Raw genomic sequence first — 22795 nt, 5'->3', positions numbered from 1 at the left:
AGTCTTTGTGTCAGGTCTAAAGTAGGTTTTGTTAGTGGGTTCCTGACTTGATTCTTAGGTGTCATCATACAATAAAACTGTTAGAACCGTCTCCGGGACTGTGTCTTGGGATCAGGCTCCAACAATCAAGTTATGAGGAGATGGTTTCTCCTGGACTAGGAACGATTTTGGTGGGAAAAGTGCATGTATTAAGAACCCAAAGTCCATGTATCCCGATTCCATGTCACATATTACACTTAGCATAAATAATCCAATATTACCAAAACGGGTAAAGAACTTTGGTTTTTGTCCGTATTCAGGTAACCATATTTTTTCGTACACATTTGACTAGTAAACTTGTTTGAACTGTTCATAATAAGGTTATATTACCGCTAATTATTAGTCATATTACCTTATTTTGAACATCTCAAACAAGTTCGATGGTCAAATGTGGACGAAAAAAAACATGATTACCTAAATGTAGACAAAAACCAAAGTTCGTACATACCTATTTAGTTTTTTTTTCACTTATTCACTTAAATATGTTTTAACTAATTTTTTTAACTCTCTTTAAAAAAAAAAAAAAAAATTTTTTAGCAGACAAAACATATGCCATACGTATTTTTTTTATGTTTTTTTTTTATACTTTGAAGCTCAACCTAATAAATATAATCAACGTCAACATTTTTTTCTTATTTGTTAAGCCAATATTTTTTTAATTTTAATATTTTAATAATTATAAACCAATAAATAAAAGTAAAAGAATATTAAAATAAAAGATAATAGTATTACTAATTAAAAAAAAATATAATAACAGTATGTATATCATCTATGTATTTATTTATTTTTTTAATTAAATCATTTAGAGTAAAAAATCTCATATGAAAAACAATAATAATAAAATTATTATTATCTTTTTTATTTTATTAAAAATTTAGTTTAAAGTTAATAATATGAATAAAACTAGTAATAAAAATATAAGTATATAATAAAGAAAAAAAATTTAAAAGTTAGTCAAATGATTATGGGTTAATGTTGAAAAAGGTAAAGGTATAAAATGATGTAAGAAAATAAGATGGTGTATAGAAGGTAAAAGAATAACAATAAAAGTTAGTTTAAGTTAATAATATTAATAAAATTAGTAATAAAAATATAAGTACTAAATAATAAAGTTAATAATTATTAGGTTATAATAAAGAAAAATATTGTAAAAGTTAGTCAAATGATTATAAGTATAAATATTATGGGCTAATGATGAAAAAAGTAAAGGTTTAAAACGATCTTTGAAAATAAGATGATGTGTATATAAGGTTATCCGATCTATTAACCACTAAAGTGGTGGATGTCACTTCATCATCACATCCAACCACTATAGTTATGAGATACTTTTTTTGGACCCGACAAATAATTATAGTAATAACGAAAAAAAAGAAAAACCAACTTCTAACAAGTAATTAGAAGAGGAACAACAAAAGGAGAAAGAAACATGATATTTACATACATAATTTAGGGCTCACACACCACTCTGACCAGCTATAAGTATAATCATTTCTCCTATATTTCAACAATGTATACACTAGGAATTTTACATCATCAGCCACCTTCCTTGGGAACACTCGCCTTTGTTTGAACACCCAGTCACATCTAGCCATCCAAATTAGCCAAACAACACCATAACATATACCGAAGAGGTTTCTTATCCTTTTCATGCAAGTTCCCTATTCAGAACAAAACTCCACCAGATCTCCAATGCTATTAACCTTGGTTTTATTGATTCTACACCATCTGAATACCCACACCCATACCTCGTCTGCGAACGGACAATGGAATAGTATGTGATTGGTATCTTTATCACTAGAATTGCATTGTGAACATAATATGGAGTCAAAATTTAAGTTCCTTTTTTGAATCACACATCTGGTTGGAAAGCTATCAAGGTTTGCCCTTCATACGAAGCACGTCACCTTGATTGGAACCTTAAGGACCCATTTTATGATTATCTCCTTTGGTGCATTGATTGGGCAGTCAATTTTCTTTCTTAAAGCATCTACATAGAAAGCACTGTCAGATGAGATGCTACAGTACAGGGAATCCAAACTCGTGGTTGGTTGGAACACACCAATTTTGGATACAATCCTGTTTAGATCACGATTTTGGTTATCTTCACTTGGCCTATATTTCCAATCCCAACTTATCTCACCAATTTTCACTATGTCGACGGTTTTGCATAATTTCTTTCGTTCTAATTTATACAACTCGGGAAACTAAGCTTTAAGGTTTGTGTCACCACACCATTTATCGTGCCAAAATAGAGTTTTATCACTCGCCCCAACGTTTTTCTTGATTATCTCAGTAATGTCTATCCCATTCTTAGTAACAATATCTTTGACGTTAGCCACATTGTTCCACACGCCAATGTATGTCTTTTTGGCCATATACTCTGAAGGTTTGTTGGATAAATTGTGGATCCCTTTGATGACTCTACTCCGCAATTCGTTTTCTCCCTTCTTTAGTCGCTACCACCACTTAAATATCAAAGATAAGTTACATGTCTGCAATGATCCCAAACCATGGTCTCCTAATTCTTTGGGAGACACCACCTTCTCCCATGCCACCCAACTTATTTTTTTCTTTTCTTCCAAACCACTCCAAAGAAAACGTCTTTGTATTTTTTTTCTAGCATATGGATGACCCCACTAGGTGCAAAAAAAAGCGAGAAGTAGTAAGAGGGAAGGCGACCTAGAACAGACTTAGTGAGAATTATTCTTCCCCCAAGTGATAGAGTTTTCGCTTTCCACGCTCTAAGATTAGCCTAAAACCTATCGATCGCAGGCTTCCAGTGTTTCTTTTGGTTCATGTTTGCACCAATCGGGACCCCGAGGTAGGTGAATGGTAATTTGGTCGGTTCACACCCAAATGGGAGCGCTAAGTGTGAAACCTCTTGAGTATCCACCCCAATACCAAAGACTCGAGATTTATGGAAGTTTACTTTAAGCCCCGATTAAACATGAAAACATCTAAGTATCCTCGCAAGACTTTTAATATTCTCTTTTTTCCATTCTCCTATAAACAATGTGTCATCAGCGTAGAAGAGGTGAGATAAAAGGATATCATCATGTGGAGTTTTGATGCCCTTGAATAAGCCTTTCTCGCATACCGTTTTCTACATTTCAAATTCTTCTGTAGGAGATTCATTCACAAGTACCAAAGCCCTTACTGATTTAAGGCATCCTTGTATCTAACCCCTCCATCTTTCGTCATATCCCATTTGAAAGAGTATCGAGTCTATGAATTCCCAGTTATCGAGTCGAAAACCTTATCAAAATCGACTTTGAATAACATCTTCTTTTTTGTATTTTTAGAACATAAGCACAATTCGTTGGCGATTAACGAGCCATCGAGGATGTTCCTGCCTTTTACAAATGTCGATTATTCCTCCCCTATGCTTTCGCCAATATACATTTTAAGCCTATTGGCTAGTGTCTTGGCGATAATTGTGTACATGCAGCCAATGAGGCTTATGGGTCGGTCCCCAAGTGTGAGCGGGTCTTTTATTTTGGGAGCCAATGTGATAAATGATGAGTTACACCCCCTATCAAGCCTCCTGTGAATTTCAAAGTATTTGACTAACTGTATAACATCTCCTTGTACTAGACTCCAATATTTTTTTGATAAAACTGAAGGTGAAACCATTTGATCCCAGTTCTTTTCGTTCCCACATGCCCACACCGCTCTCCTCAATAGTAAATGGGGCTTCTAGGGCTGATTTGAATGTTGTATCTAGAGTTTTAAAGTTTGGGTTGATAAACTTTAGGCGTGATGGCCAAATCTCGTGGAGCTTGCTCTGGTAGAATTTGAATACCTTTTTTTCAGCCACCCATGAGATATCTATCACTAACATACTTCACTCAACATCATTTTTTAATTAAATTTAATTAAAAAGTACAATGAAAATAGATTTTTTGAAACTAGTTTTCATTCAACAAAAAAAGACGTTACACTAATAAAAAAAAGTGAGAATTTAAAATAAAATTCGAGAAAAACATAAAATAAACTATCACTACAATCCTAGTTTATTTGGACAAACATAAAAAAGCTACTATTTCCATTTTAGGCAATCCTTCAACTTTAGCTAAGCTTTGAGATGTGAAAAAGGTTTATGAATTGTGTTTTCATATTGATGCATGACCACACTAACCACATCGATATTGTCTTCATGTTGACTGATTACAATGTTGTAAATTTCATTGGATTGACAACATTTTACACTTATATGGCAGCATTTCGAACATATTTCGTCGGGATTTCGACTTGTACAACCCACTAAACTATAAAAAATGCTTCAAACTTTTCTTTAAAAATCTCTAGAGATTTGACTATCTCGTTCTTCAGAAACCGACATAAATACTAGTGCTATTCTTCTTCCTTTTCCGACCAATTCATCATTGTAGAAGCCATAATTTTTGAAATTTAACAATACAAATATGTGAATATAAGTAAAAGGTGAGAAAAAATTATATGGAAAATAAAGTGGTTTGTAGTTGTATTTATATAGGTAAAAGTTAAATAAAAAAAAAACTAATTTAGCCTTTTTACAATGACCAAAGTGAGTCAAAAAGGAAAACTTTTTTTATTTGTTGTGGTCGTTGTCTACACCACATTGGACAATGACCACAAGCCAAAATGAGACACCGGAATTGTGTTCGTGGTCGATGTATGTTGTCATGTAGACCATGAATACTTCCGTAGTTTGTATACCTAATGTTTTAATAGGACCCATAGTAGAATAGTTTTTCTTTTTTTAATGTTTTTAATTAACATTTTGATTGGTGGCTTTAGGTGTTAAATACGGGAATTATGTGGATCCAAAATCTGGTTTGAGTTTTGGTGTTAAACCATTATTTTCATAAAGTGATAACATTTTCGTAGGTGTAATGATCCAATGATCAATAGAGGTGGTCTACGAAACCTTAGCCCTTGTGCTTGGTACGTGTGTATGTGTTTCGAGCGGGTAGAATACATACCATTAATGTCATCTTGGAGTGGATTGATGTTTTAACGAGCCGGATGTGACGATAGACTACAAAAGAAACTGTAATTTTTTGAAATTAAAATCACATGTATTTAAAATTGAAACCCGACTCCTCAGCTCAATGAAGACTCTTTGCATCAAGTTAGGTCATGATAAATAAGTATCCAGAACATATATATACACACAAATTAAAAGTATCCAACAAAACAATTAACAAACTATTCTCTATTCTCTGATGTTTCTTTTCCTTCGATCCTAAAACTAAAATGGATTTCGTCTAAGTCTCTGTTGGTTTTAAGGTTGTTCATATGCAAAGCAATTACGTTCAAATTTATATACAAAAAATCTACAGGGGAATACAAAATCACGAGTTTACCCTAAAGATCAAGGCAATGGAACGGGGAATCCAAACGATTCGGCTGCAGATTTAGCCATGACTCTTGCGAATTCACTAAAACTAATGACACCATCGCCATCTGTATCAGCCTCTTCGATCATCTCGGTGAGCTCTTTATACGTCAATGGCTGACCCATTTTTGCCATGGCTTTGGCGAGCTCAGCCCTCGTGATAACCCCATTCCTGTCTCTATCAAACGAATGGAAGACCTTGACAAGTTGTGTTTGATTGAAGATGTACTGCTCCGTCGTCATGTCTGGTAACATGGCGCGCACCATTTCCTCGAATTCAACAGCACCGTTGCCATTGGAGTCCATGTTGTTGAAGAGCATATCAATCTGATCGCCGGAGGGTTTGAGGCCTAGAGAACGGAGGAGGGCGGCTAGCTCTAGGTGGGTTAGGGATCCATCAGCGTCCATGTCGAACCGGTTAAATATGTCCCGGAGTTGTTTGAGTTGGTCAACCGGTATCAATGTGGTCGACATGGTGGTGGTGGTGGTGGTGGTGGCCGGCCGCCTGATCTTGATCTCATATATATTGCGACAATCAATGGATTATGGTTGTTTTGATTGCCTGTTTTTTGTTTAACGGCGGCGAGGAATGATAGGGAGGGTGGTTTAGGGAATAAGATAGGAGGAATGCATACATGTACCTTCGGAAGCCATGGAAGCCTCTTTCGTGTTCATAACAACAACAAATAAAATGTAAAGAGAACAGAAAAGGGGGTCATTGATTCATATGAAATGTCAACTATTTGGTTATGCGAGCTTTTGCAAAATTATTTGTATATGTTTTGAATTTAAATAAGTATAATACAAGCATATATGTACTCGATCAGGTCGCTTAAATTTTAAAAATAATTATGGCGTACGTCAATAAAACCCGGGCATCAATAAGTATTTGTATTTCGGTGCTAAATTAATTCTATGCATAAGATGGGTCAAGGAATTAGCATATTTCTTTAAGACTTTAATTTTCTCTTTGTGACTTCGAATTAAAATAAAATTATTTTGGGTAAATTATTAATTAAAAAAAACTGAAATTTTAACCTGTTTTTAAGAACTGATTACCATTTTTTTTTTCTAATTTAAACGGCTATAATAGATATTTAAGTGATTATCTCTCCTTTTTTTTTTCTTTAAGGCTATGATAAATAGTGTATTAGGTTTTTACCTTTTGACATGCATCAAGAGAGTGTCTTCAATTACTTCAAATTAAATAATACAAAGACTAATTCTACACGTACCTTCAATTACTTATTGTATCCCTACATGCAAGTATTTGAGTCTATATATACCTTATGTTTGAGTTTTTATATGAATGAGAAAGTACATATATTAGCACCATCAATACAAATTGCAAGGAAAATGCTGCTATATAACCAAAAGAAAACGAGTATCAATAATCAAATGACCCAGATCTTCTAAATATGCAATATATATGCAGGGTCATACGACACCCTCTTCCGCCTTACGTGACTCCCCTTTTCCGGCGAGTGTAATCACATGACCACCACCGGCACCACCACAACCCACCATACAATGCGATAATCTGCCTTTTAACCAACCGAAACAATCTCTACTCTTTATAACCTTATCCAAGGGTGCCTCCGCTGCCTGTCTGCCATAAATCCTTCCGAAGACACACGAAAGAATGGTAAGCACCATCAACACCGACATGACTGCGAAGAATGGCCCGATGGATCCTGATGATGAATGAACGTCGCCTTGTGCTATGGGTTCTTGCTCTTGAGGCTGCTGGCTTTCTGGCAATAGAGTTGATAGGGAAGTAGCCATTGTTGGATTGACACTAAGCTTAATTGGCAGGTATGTTTGTTTTGTATATATAATGGATGGCATGTACATGTGTTTGTAAGTAATGTACAAGACGGTGATGCTTTCGAATATGCTTTTGGCTTTTTTGAAGATGCAACTCAATGTGAATTACATGGAAAGGCAAAAGTGTGGGTAAAGTTAAGGCTTATTTAACATGGATTCTTTTGCTTTCTAAGAGGGAAGGACAGCCTTTTTTAACTTCCTACTTCCTAGCTAAGATTTCTTAATACACAATAACTTCGTAAACTATACTTGATTGAAATTGTTATATAAGATATTATCAGAATACACAATTCTAGTATGGAAAATATACATTCCGACTTATATATATATATATATATATATATATATATATATATATATATATATATATATATATATATATATATATATATATATATATATATAAGATACTACGTGTGAGACCCGTGTATTACACGGGTTTATTAAAAATAAAAATTTAATATCAATATATAAATATGAAATATTTTATAATGTAATATTTTATATAACAAAATGTAATCTTTTGAAAATTAGCAAAAGAAATTAAATCATTTGAAGTATTTATGAGAATTTATTACCAAATTAATAGAATGATTTTATTTCCTTATAAAACTCATTACAATTTTATGGAATTTTATTTTAAGAAAATGGAAATCTCTAAAAAATGACAATTAGAAAATAAAATTTCTAAAATTCTCTAAAAATGACAAGTATCAAAATGAAGGAGAATATGACATGTGACAAAAAAACATTCATTTATTAAAGAGGATGTATGGATTTTAAAATAGTTTTTCAAAAGAGCAATATAAAATAAGAAAGATTTCAACGTATATAACTACCACTTATATACAAAAGAAATGGTGATAAAAATTGAGAAATTAATTATCCTCGTATCTTTTAATCCTACAAATCTTCCTACCCATTTAATTAATGACATGTGTTATATTATTATCCTAAAATATCATTAAATCTCATTAAATTAGCATTAAATGTTACACATGTCACAATTTCATTGGGTAAGAAGATATGTACGAACAAAAAGTAGGAGGATATTTAATTTCTCAAAAAAAAAATATTTCATAATAATATATTAAATAATGATGTATTAAGGTTAAATGTTATATGTACTAGTAATGAGAAACAACCACACTAAATCTACCAAAAGTACATTCATTGTAAACTCACCTAAAGATATTGTAAGACCTAAGACGTCCCCACTTGAAATATTATTCTCAACCATATCAAGAACAACATCAAACATCTTTCTCTTAGAACAAAAATTCTCATGATTAGTGGCGGATCCAAACATGATTGTAACTCGGATGCATAGTATAAAATTACTATTATCATGAGTCCTTTAACTGAAAACCAATTATAAGTGGCGGATCCATACATGATTACAATTTGGGTGCATAGTATAAAATTACTATTATCATGGGTCCCTTAAATGAAAACCAATTATAATTATAAATTTTCTGTATAAAATTGAAGTAAGATTACATGTTAAATGGAGTGCATGCACCCCACTCAAAACCCCTAAATTCGCTATGATCAAATTAAAAACTTGGATTTAGCCAATAAGTGGCACGATTAATACTTTTGATGTTCATTATATCTCAACAACAATCAATTATGTTAGTATAAGGCTTGTATAATTCTTTTTTTCTTAAACAATTTTTTGAACTTTTCCATGCCCGACGCATTCCCGCATAAACATAACCGAATGCAATATTTTCATCTAAATCGTATAACCACAAAAGCCTTAGCAAATGAGTCATTACTTTCATTGTAACCAAACAATTCCTCCAAAAAGTCTTGTTGAATACAATTTGTTTACATTCAACCGCATTTTCCATTTTCAACTACCTTGAATTTAAACACTACCATTACGTATAAATCAACTTTATGTCCAACCATGTCTTTTCTTAACGAATTCTAGGGACACTTATTATGATTATAACACTACAAGAAAAAAAACATACACCCATACTTTTTCGAGCCTTAAAAATGTGACCATATCCATATAATCACACTTATTTTTTTCAACGAAAGTGTGACCGCATGTTTTGACACCATAGGCATCTTATGGTCACATTAAAATTCAACATTGAAAAGTGTGATCATAGCATAAAAAATGTGGCTATTTTGTTGGATTAAATCAATGATTTTATCGAATATGTAACCGTAAATACCTTTTAGAAACAAATTTGTGTTAATTAAGTGGAGTTAGGTGACCGTATGACAACATGAATGTGTTATTAGAGTGGCGTTTGCTATTATTTTGGGACCCATAAATTTTTTAAGTATGACTATAACCTACCTTTTAGTCACTTATAAAAATAATTTAACGTAAGACAATTCTTTTTAATTATGGTTAATTTATATTTGTTGCGACCATTGTTTGGTATTAGTGATACATAATTGTTCAAATCATCGTTAAATAGTACTTATAGAAACACATTGTTTCTAATTGATGTGACTCTTTGTTACCCTTTAGTTATATTCATTAATGTTAAAGCAGGACACATGACATCATTTAGTCACATAAACAAAACACATAAATAAAAAATGTGACCATTGTTTGCTTTTCGTAATTGTAACATCCCGATGATAAGGTACTTCTAATTTTAACCCTATAATTTAATTATGTTGCATTTTGGTCCCAAAGCTCAAGAAGGTGTGCAAAAAGAGCCATAATGACATTTTCTTAAATAAGCCTTGGGGGAGTACGCCATGTGTATGCGTGTACGTTGAGCGTACTAGGGTGCGCCCTAGTATGTTCGGTGTATATCTTGTACGCGAGGCGTACTTTCCAGATATGGACACCCTAATTTTTAGTGTTTGACCAAGTTTTACCTTAAGGGTATTTTGGGTATTTTGGGTTGTTGATTGTGATTGGTCACTTGGATGGATAGGTTTCGGTTGGAGCTGAGATTTAGAGACGAGAAATCATCAGCTTTTGTCTAGTTATGAGGTGAGTTTTCCTCACTGTACTTACAGGTCGAAGGCACTAAGGCCGGCCCATTGGTTTGATATCTTGTTATTCTCTGATATGTGGAGGGTTGTTTCTTTACATGCTCATGCCTAGAGGACCTGAAGGTCAAGTTCGATTTGAATCTTCTTCGTTTGGGGGCAATGGATTGGTGAAGCTGGTGAATGGTGCTCATTCTCCTGCGAAGAAAGCCACATTGACTCGGGAGCAATTTTATGAAATGTTCCGCACTAAGTATGTTCCCCTGTTTGAGAGGGAAAGGTTAGCCCAGGAGTACCTGTCGCTGAAGCATACGATAGATTCGGTGATGGAGAACACGAAGATGTTTACTAAGAGAGCCCTTTTTTGTCCCGAGTATGTTGCCTCAGAACAGGTCCATATGTCCCGTTAATTGAGCATGCTCAAGAAAAACATCCACGAGTTTATATCAACCCAGAGACATAGTTCTCTCTCCCAGCTGTAGTCTTTCGCTCGGAGGAGAGAAATCAAGATTGAGACCCAAACTAGAGAGAAGAGGTAGGCCCCAGTTCATACATAATTAACAACGAAGCGGTTTAAACCCGCTGATTCATGATCCAGAGGACAGAGGGGTCGCACTTTTGGCAAGTGCATGAAGATGCATGTCGATTTTCTTCTGGGCGCCATAAATGTAGAAAGGAGGGGCACTTTGCGAGGGAGTGTCGTCAGCAGCAACATGCTCCATCGTCGGGTGCTCGTATTTGTTACCATTATGATCAGGTGGGCCATATGAAGGCCCAATGTCCTTTACTTGCTGCTAGGACCATGCAAGCACCGGCCCTATTGACTCTTCAGATCACGGACGGATGCTAGGGGAGAGTTGAGATCCCAAAGGCCAAGGGTCGTGCTTTTCAGCTCATAGTGGAGGAGGCCAGGGTGGCGTCGGACATCATTTCTGGTATGTTTCCATTTATTATTCTTGTAAGTTATTTCTCATATTCTTATAATTGTATCTCTGATAGGTACCTTCTTAGTGAATTCTTTTCATGCTCTTATGATTTTTGACTCGGGTGCGAGTTGGTCTTTTGTATCGTAGTCCTTCAGTAGGGATTTTGGCATGACTCTTGGAGAGTTGGAGTGTCCGTTGCGGGTTTCCCTCTCCAACGAGCATGGAGTTTCTACTTCGAGTGTTTTTTAGGATTGTATTTTGGATATATGCGGGTGCCCTATCCAATTGACTTAATTCCCATCCCTATGGAGATGTGTGCTTGATTGTAAGGATGGATTGGTTGAGCATATTTGGAGCTTTGATCGACTATGAGAGACAACTTGTGGTATTTCGAACCCCAAGTGGGGGAGAACTAATTATTTATAACAAGGATACCAGTGTTGGTTTGGCCTTTTGTTCAGCTACCAGGACTCATCGGTATCTTCAGCATGGGTGTTTAGGTTATCTCGCATGTGTGGTTGACACTCAGGATTAGGGGAGAGTTTTAATTATAGATGTGTCAGTGTTCAGGGAGTTTCCAGATGTATTTTCGAATAACTTACTTGGTTTACCTCCTGTGAGGCTAGTGGAGTACATGAACGATTTGATCCCTGGTGCCGTTGCGATTGATAAGACGTCGTACTGCCTCGCACCACCAGATATGCAAGAGTTGTCCTCTTAACTTCAAGAGTTGTTGGGCAAACAATTTATCAGACCAAGCAGTTAACCTTGGGGAGTGCCGATTTTGTTTGTGAAGAAGAAAGATAGGTCTCCTCCCTGACTCTCATCTAGTGGTAACCCGACCTCAGATCAATCTTGGAGAACCAAGATGCACCAAGTAACTGATCAAAGTGGTCATCAATCCTAGAGAGTAGATAACAATTCTTCATTGTTAACTTGTTCAACTCTTGGTAGCAACCAAGATGCACCCTGCAACTAAGGTCGTGATGATTTTGTTTGGGTTCACCAACGCACATGCAACATTCATGGATTTGTTGAACATGGTATGCAGGTCGATGCTCGACCCGTCATTTATTGTATTTATTGATGATATTCTAGTATACTCTGAGACCAAGGAGCGTCATAGAGAGCCACTTGGGGCAGTGAGACAAGAGAGGCTTTATGCCAACTTGTCATACACTCGGCCTGGTGGTGGAAACAATGAGCGACAAAAAGTTTGGGAGATGTTGACTTATGGAAGAGGCTTTCAAATCGAGTATTGTCTTAATCCCCATCTTCTTCAGTAGGTTGAGAGTCGTCCTTACTATTTCACTGGATAGTCTTTGGTTTATGTTGATAACCTAGGAATATATGTGATTTTGAGAGGGCCAACATAATGTTGGTGAGTTCACAGGTTTGGTAAGCATGAAAATACTTTTTGAAGTTATTAAGTTAGAACTCATTGTATTCTCAACCTATATCAGCGTGTTAGCATATTTCCTAGTGTTTTGGTAATGGGGTCGAGATAGTTTAATGACTAGGTCTGAACCCTTATTTGGATAGAAGACATATCTTTTTACTAATCACTTTAACTCATGGTTAGTTTTTTGATAATATTATCCTAATATTTCTTTCATTGTATTGTTGGCACTACTTCCCAATGCGTTCCTTAAGAATAGTGGGTTTTTAGTTTAATGAGCGTATTCTAATCTCGCTTCCTCGAGTTTGAGTGTAATATCACTACTTTCTTAGGTTGGTTCCTAATAGTAGTCTAAGATAGTTAGTTTTAGTTCAACAAAGTTATGATGAGTTCATATAATCAAGCAATGACTATTGATCCCGAAAACCACAATGCTTCATCGGACGTTGCTATGTGTTTAGAAAGTTATTTCTGCTTTGACTTGCCGTCGGGTTGTAGCTAGCAACGACAGGTGAAAGTGTCAATCCCGTATAAATCTATACACATCTCTCCATCTCACCTAAAATTTAACGATTATAGGTCGGGTGCTAGTTGAAAATCTATCAGCGTGTTGATTAACCGTGTCTCGTCTAACTCTTGTTGTGGCGGCCTCCCCAGATCGGTCGTGTTGTTATTCGCGTTGTATTTATATGAGTTTCCTTATTATATACTATTTATCTGATATATATATATATATATATATATATATATATATATATATATATATATATATATGATGGGTTTTAGCCATAAGAACTTTCCTATGTGCGCATGCAAAACCCTAATGCTTGGATCTAGGCTTTCTAATAAACATGCTTTGAATCCAAGACTTTTAATGACTAATTAGGTTAAATAACAACATTGAAATAGATCTAGAACCATACCTTTGTGTTCCTTGTTGATCTTGAGGTCTTGGAGCTTCTAGAGTCACAAATGTCACTCCTCTAATGGCTTACAAACACCAATAGCAAGGAAGATGATTTAGGAGAGAGGAGAGGGGAGGAAATCGGCCAGGGTTCTCTTGCTTTAGGAGAGGTGCCGATTTCCTTATGCCATGGGGTCTATTTATACTTGTAGACTCCTTAAGGGTTACAACCTAAACCCTAATTGGATAATCTTCTCTTAAGGCTATCCATATCCTTTCCATAGATAAGCCTTTGACGATTTTGAAGCTATCCTAGCTTCTAGAATCCGTTTCTAGCATATCCATAAGGATTTACAGTCTAAAGCTTAACTATCAAACAATTGACAGTTTATACCCCTTTATTTAAATAATCTCTTTAAGTCACCAAATTAATTCTAATTAATTCTATGACTTATATTAATCAAATAACAAATATATTATTCATTATATTATTCTCATAATATATTAATAATATTTACTCTCTCGTAATAAATCATCCTATCAAGTTGCTATGGTGAAGGCAACCCAAAAGGACCATGCACAACCGGGTCAAATACTTGCCTAATATAGTTGCAGCCTTAGACACTATTCCAACAGTCTCCCACTTGGATAAGTCTAGTAACTATATTCACAAGTACAATTCGGTTTGCAATCGTAGCTCTCAAAGACGCTATCAACTCCGATCTAATCAATCTTGTCCTTTAGATAAGGGAACGTACAGTCCTCTGTTAGATATCATGCTGACAATCCTCTGGAATGGTTAGTCAAGCATTTAGGTTTCTCGATCTCTGATTTATTCGACATAGAACTTAATCGAACACATCAATTCAGTTCTGACCGGGCTCGGCACATAAGTCAAATCAAATCATCAAGCGGCCGAGATATCACTTTTACCTTCTTAGATAAAAGTTACAGATAAACTTCGACTTATATGCATTTACTTATTCATTAACCAACTATACACAACAATACGTTTTATAACACCGAGTTACTGATGCGTTTTCGTATTATCAATGTACAATCAATTAACAAATAACAAATCATATATCTAGGTTTTAAGACCATATGATATTATCGTCTTGCGATCACCTTTTATATCGTATTCCATAAGGTGATTCCAGCAAGCACGGGTTTGTTCCAATGCTCAAAACTAGTTCATAAGCACTCATGAATGTTGCAGCAATCCTTTGCTATGTCTAACACCATTTAGACATTCTACACACCAATTCATGACAATCTTCATTCATATCTACTCCCAACATATGAACGATTGTGGACCATTTGAACAATTTCTATTATTCTTAATAATCTTAATTATTCTGGAAGTCAAAACATGCAAAAATGAAACAATAGCTAAACAATTAACATAAGATAGTAACATTACTCACAAATAAAACTCCTTTATTTAATCATCAAATATCAATTACATTTATCTATTACACGTTTCTAATACTATCTAATCTATGCTAATATCATCCTTCAGCCCAATACTCCTAGCATGCTGCAAGTGCTTAACCCTACTCAGTCCCTTCGTAAGCGGATATGCTGGGTTATCTTCTGATGATATCCTCTTTACTACGAGTTGTCCTTCTTCTACACGATGTCTAATGAAGTGATACTTTCTGTCGATATGTCTTGATCTACCATGATCCCTCGGTTCCTTGGTCAAGGCAACCGCGCCTTCGTTATCACAGAAAATCTCCATTGGCTCCTTTATGGCAGGTACAACTCCAGGAACACCGATGAAGTTCTTTAGCCATATTGCCTCCTTCGACGCTTCGCTCGCTGCAATGTACTCTGATTCGCACGTTGAATCAGCTACGGTTTCCTGCTTGGAACTCTTCCATGTCACTGCTCCTCCATTTAGGGTAAAGACCCAGCCCGACTGCGAACGGTAGTTGTCCCTGTCGGTTTGAAAACTGGCGTCACTATACCCACGCACCTTCAAGTCATCACTCCCTCCGAGGACTAAGAACCATTCCTTCGTCCTCCGAAGGTACTTAAGGATGTTTTTCACCGCAATCCAATGTGCTTTGCCAGGATTCCCTTGATATCTGCTAACCATGCTCAAAGCGAAGGCTACATCAAGGCGAGTACAAGTCATAGCGTACATGATTGAGCCAACTGCGGAAGCGTATGGTACTCGGCTCATTTCTGCTATCTCAGCTTCGGTACTCGGACTTTGAGTCTTACTCAATTTGGCATTACTTTGTATCGGTAGTTCTCCCTTCTTTGAGTTTTCCATACTAAAACGTTTTAGTACCTTCTCTAAGTAAGTATTCTGACTAAGTCCAATTAGTCTCTTACTTCTTTCTCTTACTATCCTTATTCCCAAAATGTAAGAAGCCTCTCCGAGGTCCTTTATAGCGAAGCACTTCCCGAGCCAGGACTTAACCTCCTGCAGAGTTGGGATGTCGTTTCCTATGAGTAATATGTCATCGACATATAGAACGAGGAAGCTTACTATACTCCCACTGGCTTTGACATATACACAAGATTCGTCTTCGCTTCGTACAAAACCAAACTCTTTGACTTTCTCATCGAAGCAAAGATTCCATCTGTGAGACGCTTGCTTAAGTCCATAAATGGACTTCTCAAGCTTACACACTCTATTCGGATGCTTCGGATCCACAAACCCCTCTGGCTGAGCCATGTAAACATCCTCAGCCAACTTTCCGTTAAGGAAAGCGGTCTTGACATCCATTTGCCAAATCTCATAATCATGAAACGCGGCAATTGCTAGCATCACTCTAATAGATTTAATCTTCGCAACTGGTGAGAAGGTCTCATCCTAGTCAACTCCGGGAGTTTGAGTAAAGCCCTTCGCAACCAATCGCGCTTTATATGTGTGTACGTTCCCATCCACGTCGGTATTCTTCTTGAAGATCCATTTGCACCCAACGGTCTTACGTCCGGGCACGTAATCAACCAAATTCCAAACTTGGTTATCATACATGGATTGGATCTCGCTATCCATTGCCTCTTTCCACTTTGCAGACTCCGGGCCTGCCATGGCTTCCTTCTAGCTATTAGGTTCATCAAGGTTTACTAGTGTACCATCACTAATATACGTGTCCCCTTCGGTAGTAATATGAAAGCCATAAAACTGGGGATGAACTCTAACTCTATCGGAACGTCTAAGAGGTAAGGATTCGTCAATCGGTTCAACCGGAGTTTCCTCCTCGGGTTGAATGCCAGCAGCAGAGGTTCCTTCATCTATCGACTCTTGAATCTCTTCAAGTTCGATTTGCCTCCCACTGTCTCCTTGGCTCATGAGTTCTTGCTCTCGGAAAACTCCTCTCCTCGCAACGAAGATAACATTGTCCTTCGGTCTATAGAAGAGATATCCAAAGGATGTCTGCGGGTAGCCGATGAAAATACATCGCTCACTTCGAGGTTCAAGCTTGTCGTGAGTATCTCGTCTTACGAAAGCCTCGCAACCCCAAACCTTGATATGTGCCAACGAGGGAGCTTTCCCTGTCCACATCTCGTGAGGTGTTTTGGCAACCTTCTTAGTAGGGACTCGGTTAAGGATATGGGCGGCAGTCTCTAAGGCATACCCCCAAAACGAGATAGGCAGTGAAGCACGACTCATCATAGAGCGAACCATATCTAATAAGGTTCGATTACGCCTTTCTGCCACACCATTTAACTGCGGTGTCCTAGGAGGCGTCAATTGTGAAACTATTCCACACTCCTTGAGATAATCGTGGAATTCAAGACTTAGGTACTCTCCTCCTCGATCGGATCGAAGCATCTTGATTTTCCTGCCCAATTGATTCTCCACTTCATTCTTGAACTCTTTGAACTTTTCAAAGGTGTCTGACTTTTGCTTGATTAAGTATATATACCCATATCTGCTATAGTCATCGGTAAAAGTCACATAGAAGCGGTTCCCATCCTTCGTGGTTGATCTAAACGGTCCACATACATCGGTATGTATTAGGTCCAATAGACCCTCGCCCCTTTCACATGTACTCGTGAAGGGTGACTTAGTCATCTTTCCAAGCAAACAAGACTCGCATGTGTCATCTTCCCTAAGGTCGAATGACTCCAACACTCCATCCTTTTGGAGTTGGGCTATGCGTTTCTTGTTGACATGTCCAAGACGATAATGCCACAAGGATGCTTTATCCATACTAGTGGAAGAATCAATATTTAAAACATCATTTCCTAAGTTATCAACAATCATAATGGTTTCATATATTCCATTACATGGTATAGCTTCAAAGTAAAAGACACCATTTAGATAAGCCAAAATAGAACCATTCTCATTATTAAAAGAAAATCTAAATCCTTGTCTACATAAACCATGAAATGAAATGATGTTTCTAGCCATTTCTGGCGAATAGCAACAATTGTTCAAATCTAAAACCAAACTATTCCTAAGCACTAAAGAATACACTCCACTCTTGGTCACAGGCGACAATCTTCTGTTCCCCATGATTAGATTGATCCTTCCTTGCTCCACATCCCTACTTCTTCTTAGTCCCTGCACATTAGAACAAATGTGATAACCACAACCGGTATCAAGAACCCAAGAAATAGCATGATTAGAATCGTTAGATTTGATTGTGTATATACCTGCGAAAGATGGCTTGATCTTTCCCTCTTTGATTGCTTGCAGGTAATCTGGGCAGCTTTTCTTCCAATGTCTTATCTTGTGGCAGTGGTGGCACTCTGCCTCCTTTGGGTTAGAGCAGGGCTTAGCGGGATCAACTTTGGTCCCACTAGAAGAGGCACCATCTCGGGCTTTCACCTTGCGATAGTTCTTCGATGAAGCTTTCCTCTTCTTTCCCTTTCCTTGACCAATAGCCAAGACAAGATCAGCGGGCGGATTGGGAGTAGGTGCAATAGACTTGTCCTTGAAGTTGCTCTCAGCGACCCTCAAGAGACCTTGGAGTTTGCTTAGGGTGACCTCTTCTTTGTTCATGTGGTAGGTCATCCTAAATTGATTGTACATCGGAGGCAAAGAGTGAAGCACCATATCGATCGCCAAGTCTTCACCGAAGTCAACATTTAACTTGCGACGGCGGTCGACATACCTTTGCATCTTTTGCAGGTGCACGGTAAGAGATTCTCCATGACCCATCTTAGCGGAAATCATGTTGGTGAAAATCTCATAACGCTCTTGTCTCATTTTGGTGGTATCTCTCCAATAAGTCTTGGTGCATCTCGTACGGGTACATGTCCTCGTAGGACTTTTGGAATTCGGAGTTCATGGTAGCGATCATGATGCAATGTACCTTCGTTGTATCTCGTTCATGAGTCTCAAAAGCGGTGATTTCGGCGGGAGTAGCAATTTCGGGGTTGATTTTCTCGAGCTTCTCATCGAGGACATACTCCTTATCCTCATAGCGAGCAATGGTGCGAATGTATCTTATCCATTCGCTAGAGTTCGTTCCATCGAAGGTGACCTTTTGGCAAAGGCTCATCAACGTGAAAGAACTAGCAGCAGCGTTGTTTGCGTTCGACATCTACAATTAGAAAGGACAAAGATAGATTAGAATAAGAATCCCTAATTATCACCCAATAAGAAAAATTAGGGCTAGGATCCAACAATAACATTTACATACTAGAAAAGGGATGCCGTAATCTAACATGCAAATAAATTGAAGGTAAGTGAATGACGATTCACTAATTCTCCATCACAAAACTTAAACTATTAGTCCTAAGTGTTTTTGAAAATTCCTAGGTTCGGATGAGATTCATTGAAACTATTCAATGGCATGTTTAAATCTCGATATGCCCCTCTTGTTTGTGACTGGGATACCGAGGATCACAAAGCGGGTGTGAATTACCATGCAAATTCACATGGTGCCTTCATTGTAACGATCACCTATTCGATGTGCCGGTAAACCACACACGCTCCATCGAACTATGATAAACAATGAATCACCCTTTGCCACCTTCGCTTAGAACCAATTAGTGTGCCGGTAAACCACACACGCTCCACTAACTTCTTAGCAAGGTGCAAAGTGTAATTTCATGGGATTGCATCAATTCACTTTTCCTAAAGTAACTAGGATTGGGAAATTTTAAAATGTGTGTAGTTACTTTATATTTCTTATTATACTTTTAATGAGAGGATGAGGTTACCCTATCCTACCCGTTCGGCTAACGACCATCCACCAATCAAGCAAGCAGTAGGTGTGAGTGTACACCCATTAAGCGCCATTTTATAGGCCGCAACCTTATACCCACCTTATAGATCGGCTTCGTGAATGAGGCCTACTAACAGTAAGACTAGCATTTAGTTATACATATATATTATTCTAGTAATATCATATTAGTATAGGGCTATATTTTAAAACTTTTAAAATCTAGGGTTTGAAATTTAAGTTGTCTAAATTAAAACTTTTAATCACAAATATAAATTTGAAAACTTGTGGGTAAGTTTTAAACATTTAAAACATGGAGGATCAAATAACAAATAATTCCAATTAACAATTAATATCCTAATTATCTATATTTGATTTTATTCAAGATTTCTTTGAAAGATAATTACCAAAATAATTAAAATAATTAGTTAATTATCATATAAGGAAATCAAATATTTTATTAGTTGATAAATACCTTTAACTAGATCAAGATAATAGTCATATATATCAAAAAATCGGATTTGGATTGATCTATTATGATTAAGGTAAGTTTCCATAAGATAATTATGAAAAAATCCCGAATCTGGCCATTCCTGATGCCTGGACTCGCCGAGTGCACAAGGGGACTCGTCGAGTCAGGCCTACTCGCCGAGTCCACCTTGGAACTCGCCGAGTCCACCTTGGAACTCGCCGAGTCCATGACTCAGAAACCTAAAAATCGAATTTTGCAGGTTTGTTTCAGTTAATCAAGCAACAATTTAAAGAAAACCAAGCTAGGCTCTGATACCACTGATGGGTTTTAGCCATAAGAACTTTCCTATGTGCGCATGCAAAACCCTAATGCTTGGATCTAGGCTTTCTAATAAACATGCTTTGAATCCAAGACTTCTAATGACTAATTAGGTTAAATAACAACATTGAAATAGATCTAGAACCATACCTTTGTGTTCCTTGTTGATCTTGAGGTCTTGGAGCTTCTAGAGTCACAAATGTCACTCCTCTAATGGCTTACAAACACCAATAGCAAGGAAGATGATTTAGGAGAGAGGAGAGGGGAGGAAATCGGCCAGGGTTCTCTTGCTTTAGGAGAGGTGCCGATTTCCTTATGCCATGGGGTCTATTTATACTTGTAGACTCCTTAAAGGTTACAACCTAAACCCTAATTGGATAATCTTCTCTTAAGGCTATCCATATCCTTTCCATAGATAAGCCTTGGACGATTTTGAAGCTATCCTAGCTTCTAGAATCCGTCCCTAGCATATCCATAAGGATTTACAGTCTAAAGCTTAACTATCAAACAATTGACAGTTTATACCCCTTTATTTAATTAATCTCTTTAAGTCACCAAATTAATTCTAATTAATTCTATGACTTATATTAATCAAATAACAAATATATTATTCATTATATTATTCTCATAATATATTAATAATATTTACTCTCTCGTAATAAATCATCCTATCAAGTTGCTATGGTGAAGGCAACCCAAAAAGACCATGCACAACCGGGTCAAATACTTGCCTAATATAGTTGCAGCCTTAGACACTATTCCAACAATATATATATATATATATATATATATATATATATATATATATATATATATATATATAATTAGTGTGTTTTAACACTAGGTACTAAACTTATCCAAAGTCACCGTGACAACTAGGAATGATCTTATCTATCATAATTTATTTGGATACAAGACATATCTTTTTACTTATCACTTTAACTCATGGTTAGTTTTCTGATAATATTATCCTAATATTTATTTCATTGTATTGTTGGCACTACTTCCCAAGGCGTTCCTTAAGAATAGTGGGTTTTTAGTTTAATGAGCGTATTCTAATCTCGCTTCCTCGAGTTTGAGTGTAATATCACTACTTTCTTAGGTTGGTTCCTAATAGTAGTCTAAGATAGTTAGTTTTAGTTCAACAAAGTTGTGATGAGTTCATATAATCAAGCAATGACTATTGATCCCGAAAACCACAATGCTTCATCGGACGTCGCTATGTGTTTAGAAAGTTATTTCTGCTTCGACTTGCCGTCAGGTTGTAGGTAGCAATGACAGGTGAAAGTGTCAATCCCGTATAAATCTATACATATCTCTCCCTCTCACCTAAAATTTAACGATTATAGGCCGAGAGCTAGTTGAAAATCTATCAGCGTGTTGATTAATCGTGTCTCATCTAACTCTTGTTGTGGCGGCCTCCCCAGATCGGTCGTGTTGTTATTCGCATTGTATTTATATGAGTGTCCTTATTATATGCTATTTATCTTATATATATATATATATATATATATATATATATATATATATATATATATATATATATATAATTAGTGTGTTTAATTTAACACTAGGTACTAAGCTTATCCAAAGTCACCCTAACAACCAGAAATGATCTTATCTATCATAATGGTTTAGTATAACAACCAGGCATAATATTAGCTAAAAAGTTTGGGCAGAGTATCTATCGGACATAATATCATCCTAATGTTGTGAGCATAATTATCCAACTACAGTTAGTAATAACTATGTAAAGTTGTACTTTAGACACATATTCCACCCGAAAAGATTTGAAAATATGGCAATTATCTCACCTGTAATTCATGAAACCATTGATGTAGGGTTGAAAAACCACAAGTCCGACACTAGGCAGGTGCTCGAGAGTCATTGACACGAATTGTAGGAGAGTGAGATGGGTGTGTGTTGAGGTGTGAGAAGGGATCAGTCGAGACTTGCTATTTACAGGAGTTTTGGGCTTCATGACGGGCATTGTGCAACGTGAAATATGCGCGTGAACCGTATGATTTTGCCACGTATCATCCTCTCAATGTGCCACGTCACTCCATATCTAGATGTATCAAGTGTGACGTGTGCACGAGCATGCTTGACGGTAATTTTTAACTTTGAAACTACATAAGTCTCACATACGAACCCCGTTTTCTACAACTTTTATATATCCCTGTAGATCTCATCGTTCTCTACAACTTTTTTTTGGTCGTTTTTGTTGGTTTTGACTTTCATTTTTAGCTAGTTTTTATTACTATTATGTTTTATAAAAATCATATCTTCCTCATATGATTTTCGTTTTAGTCATTCTTTCTTCTACAATCCCTATTGTAAGTAGTAGTGCTACATTTGCCTAGTTGGTGACTTTCCCCAAAAGTCGACCAATCTCTTTGTAGTTTTCATCATTGTAA

The 22795-nt window shown here is 36.5% G+C and overlaps 2 protein-coding genes across 2 annotated transcripts; both read right to left on the bottom strand.

Annotated features, from left to right (window-relative positions):
- Window positions 1-5299: 5299 nt before the first annotated feature.
- LOC111915689 (probable calcium-binding protein CML15) lies at window positions 5300-5893 on the bottom strand. Its single transcript, XM_023911321.2, has one exon. The coding sequence runs from the start codon at window positions 5891-5893 to the stop codon at window positions 5396-5398; it is 498 nt and encodes a 165-aa protein (XP_023767089.1). The 3' UTR covers window positions 5300-5395.
- Window positions 5894-6856: 963 nt separating this feature from the next.
- On the bottom strand, window positions 6857-7204 carry LOC111915688 (uncharacterized). The gene has a single exon (XM_023911320.2). The coding sequence runs from the start codon at window positions 7202-7204 to the stop codon at window positions 6857-6859; it is 348 nt and encodes a 115-aa protein (XP_023767088.1).
- Between the last annotated feature and the right edge of the window lie 15591 nt (window positions 7205-22795).

This window comes from Lactuca sativa, chromosome 1 (assembly GCF_002870075.4).
Source record: "Lactuca sativa cultivar Salinas chromosome 1, Lsat_Salinas_v11, whole genome shotgun sequence".
Taxonomy (NCBI): domain Eukaryota; kingdom Viridiplantae; phylum Streptophyta; class Magnoliopsida; order Asterales; family Asteraceae; genus Lactuca; species Lactuca sativa.
Note: the sequence above shows the minus strand (reverse complement) of the source record. Positions and strands in the feature narration are given on the sequence as shown.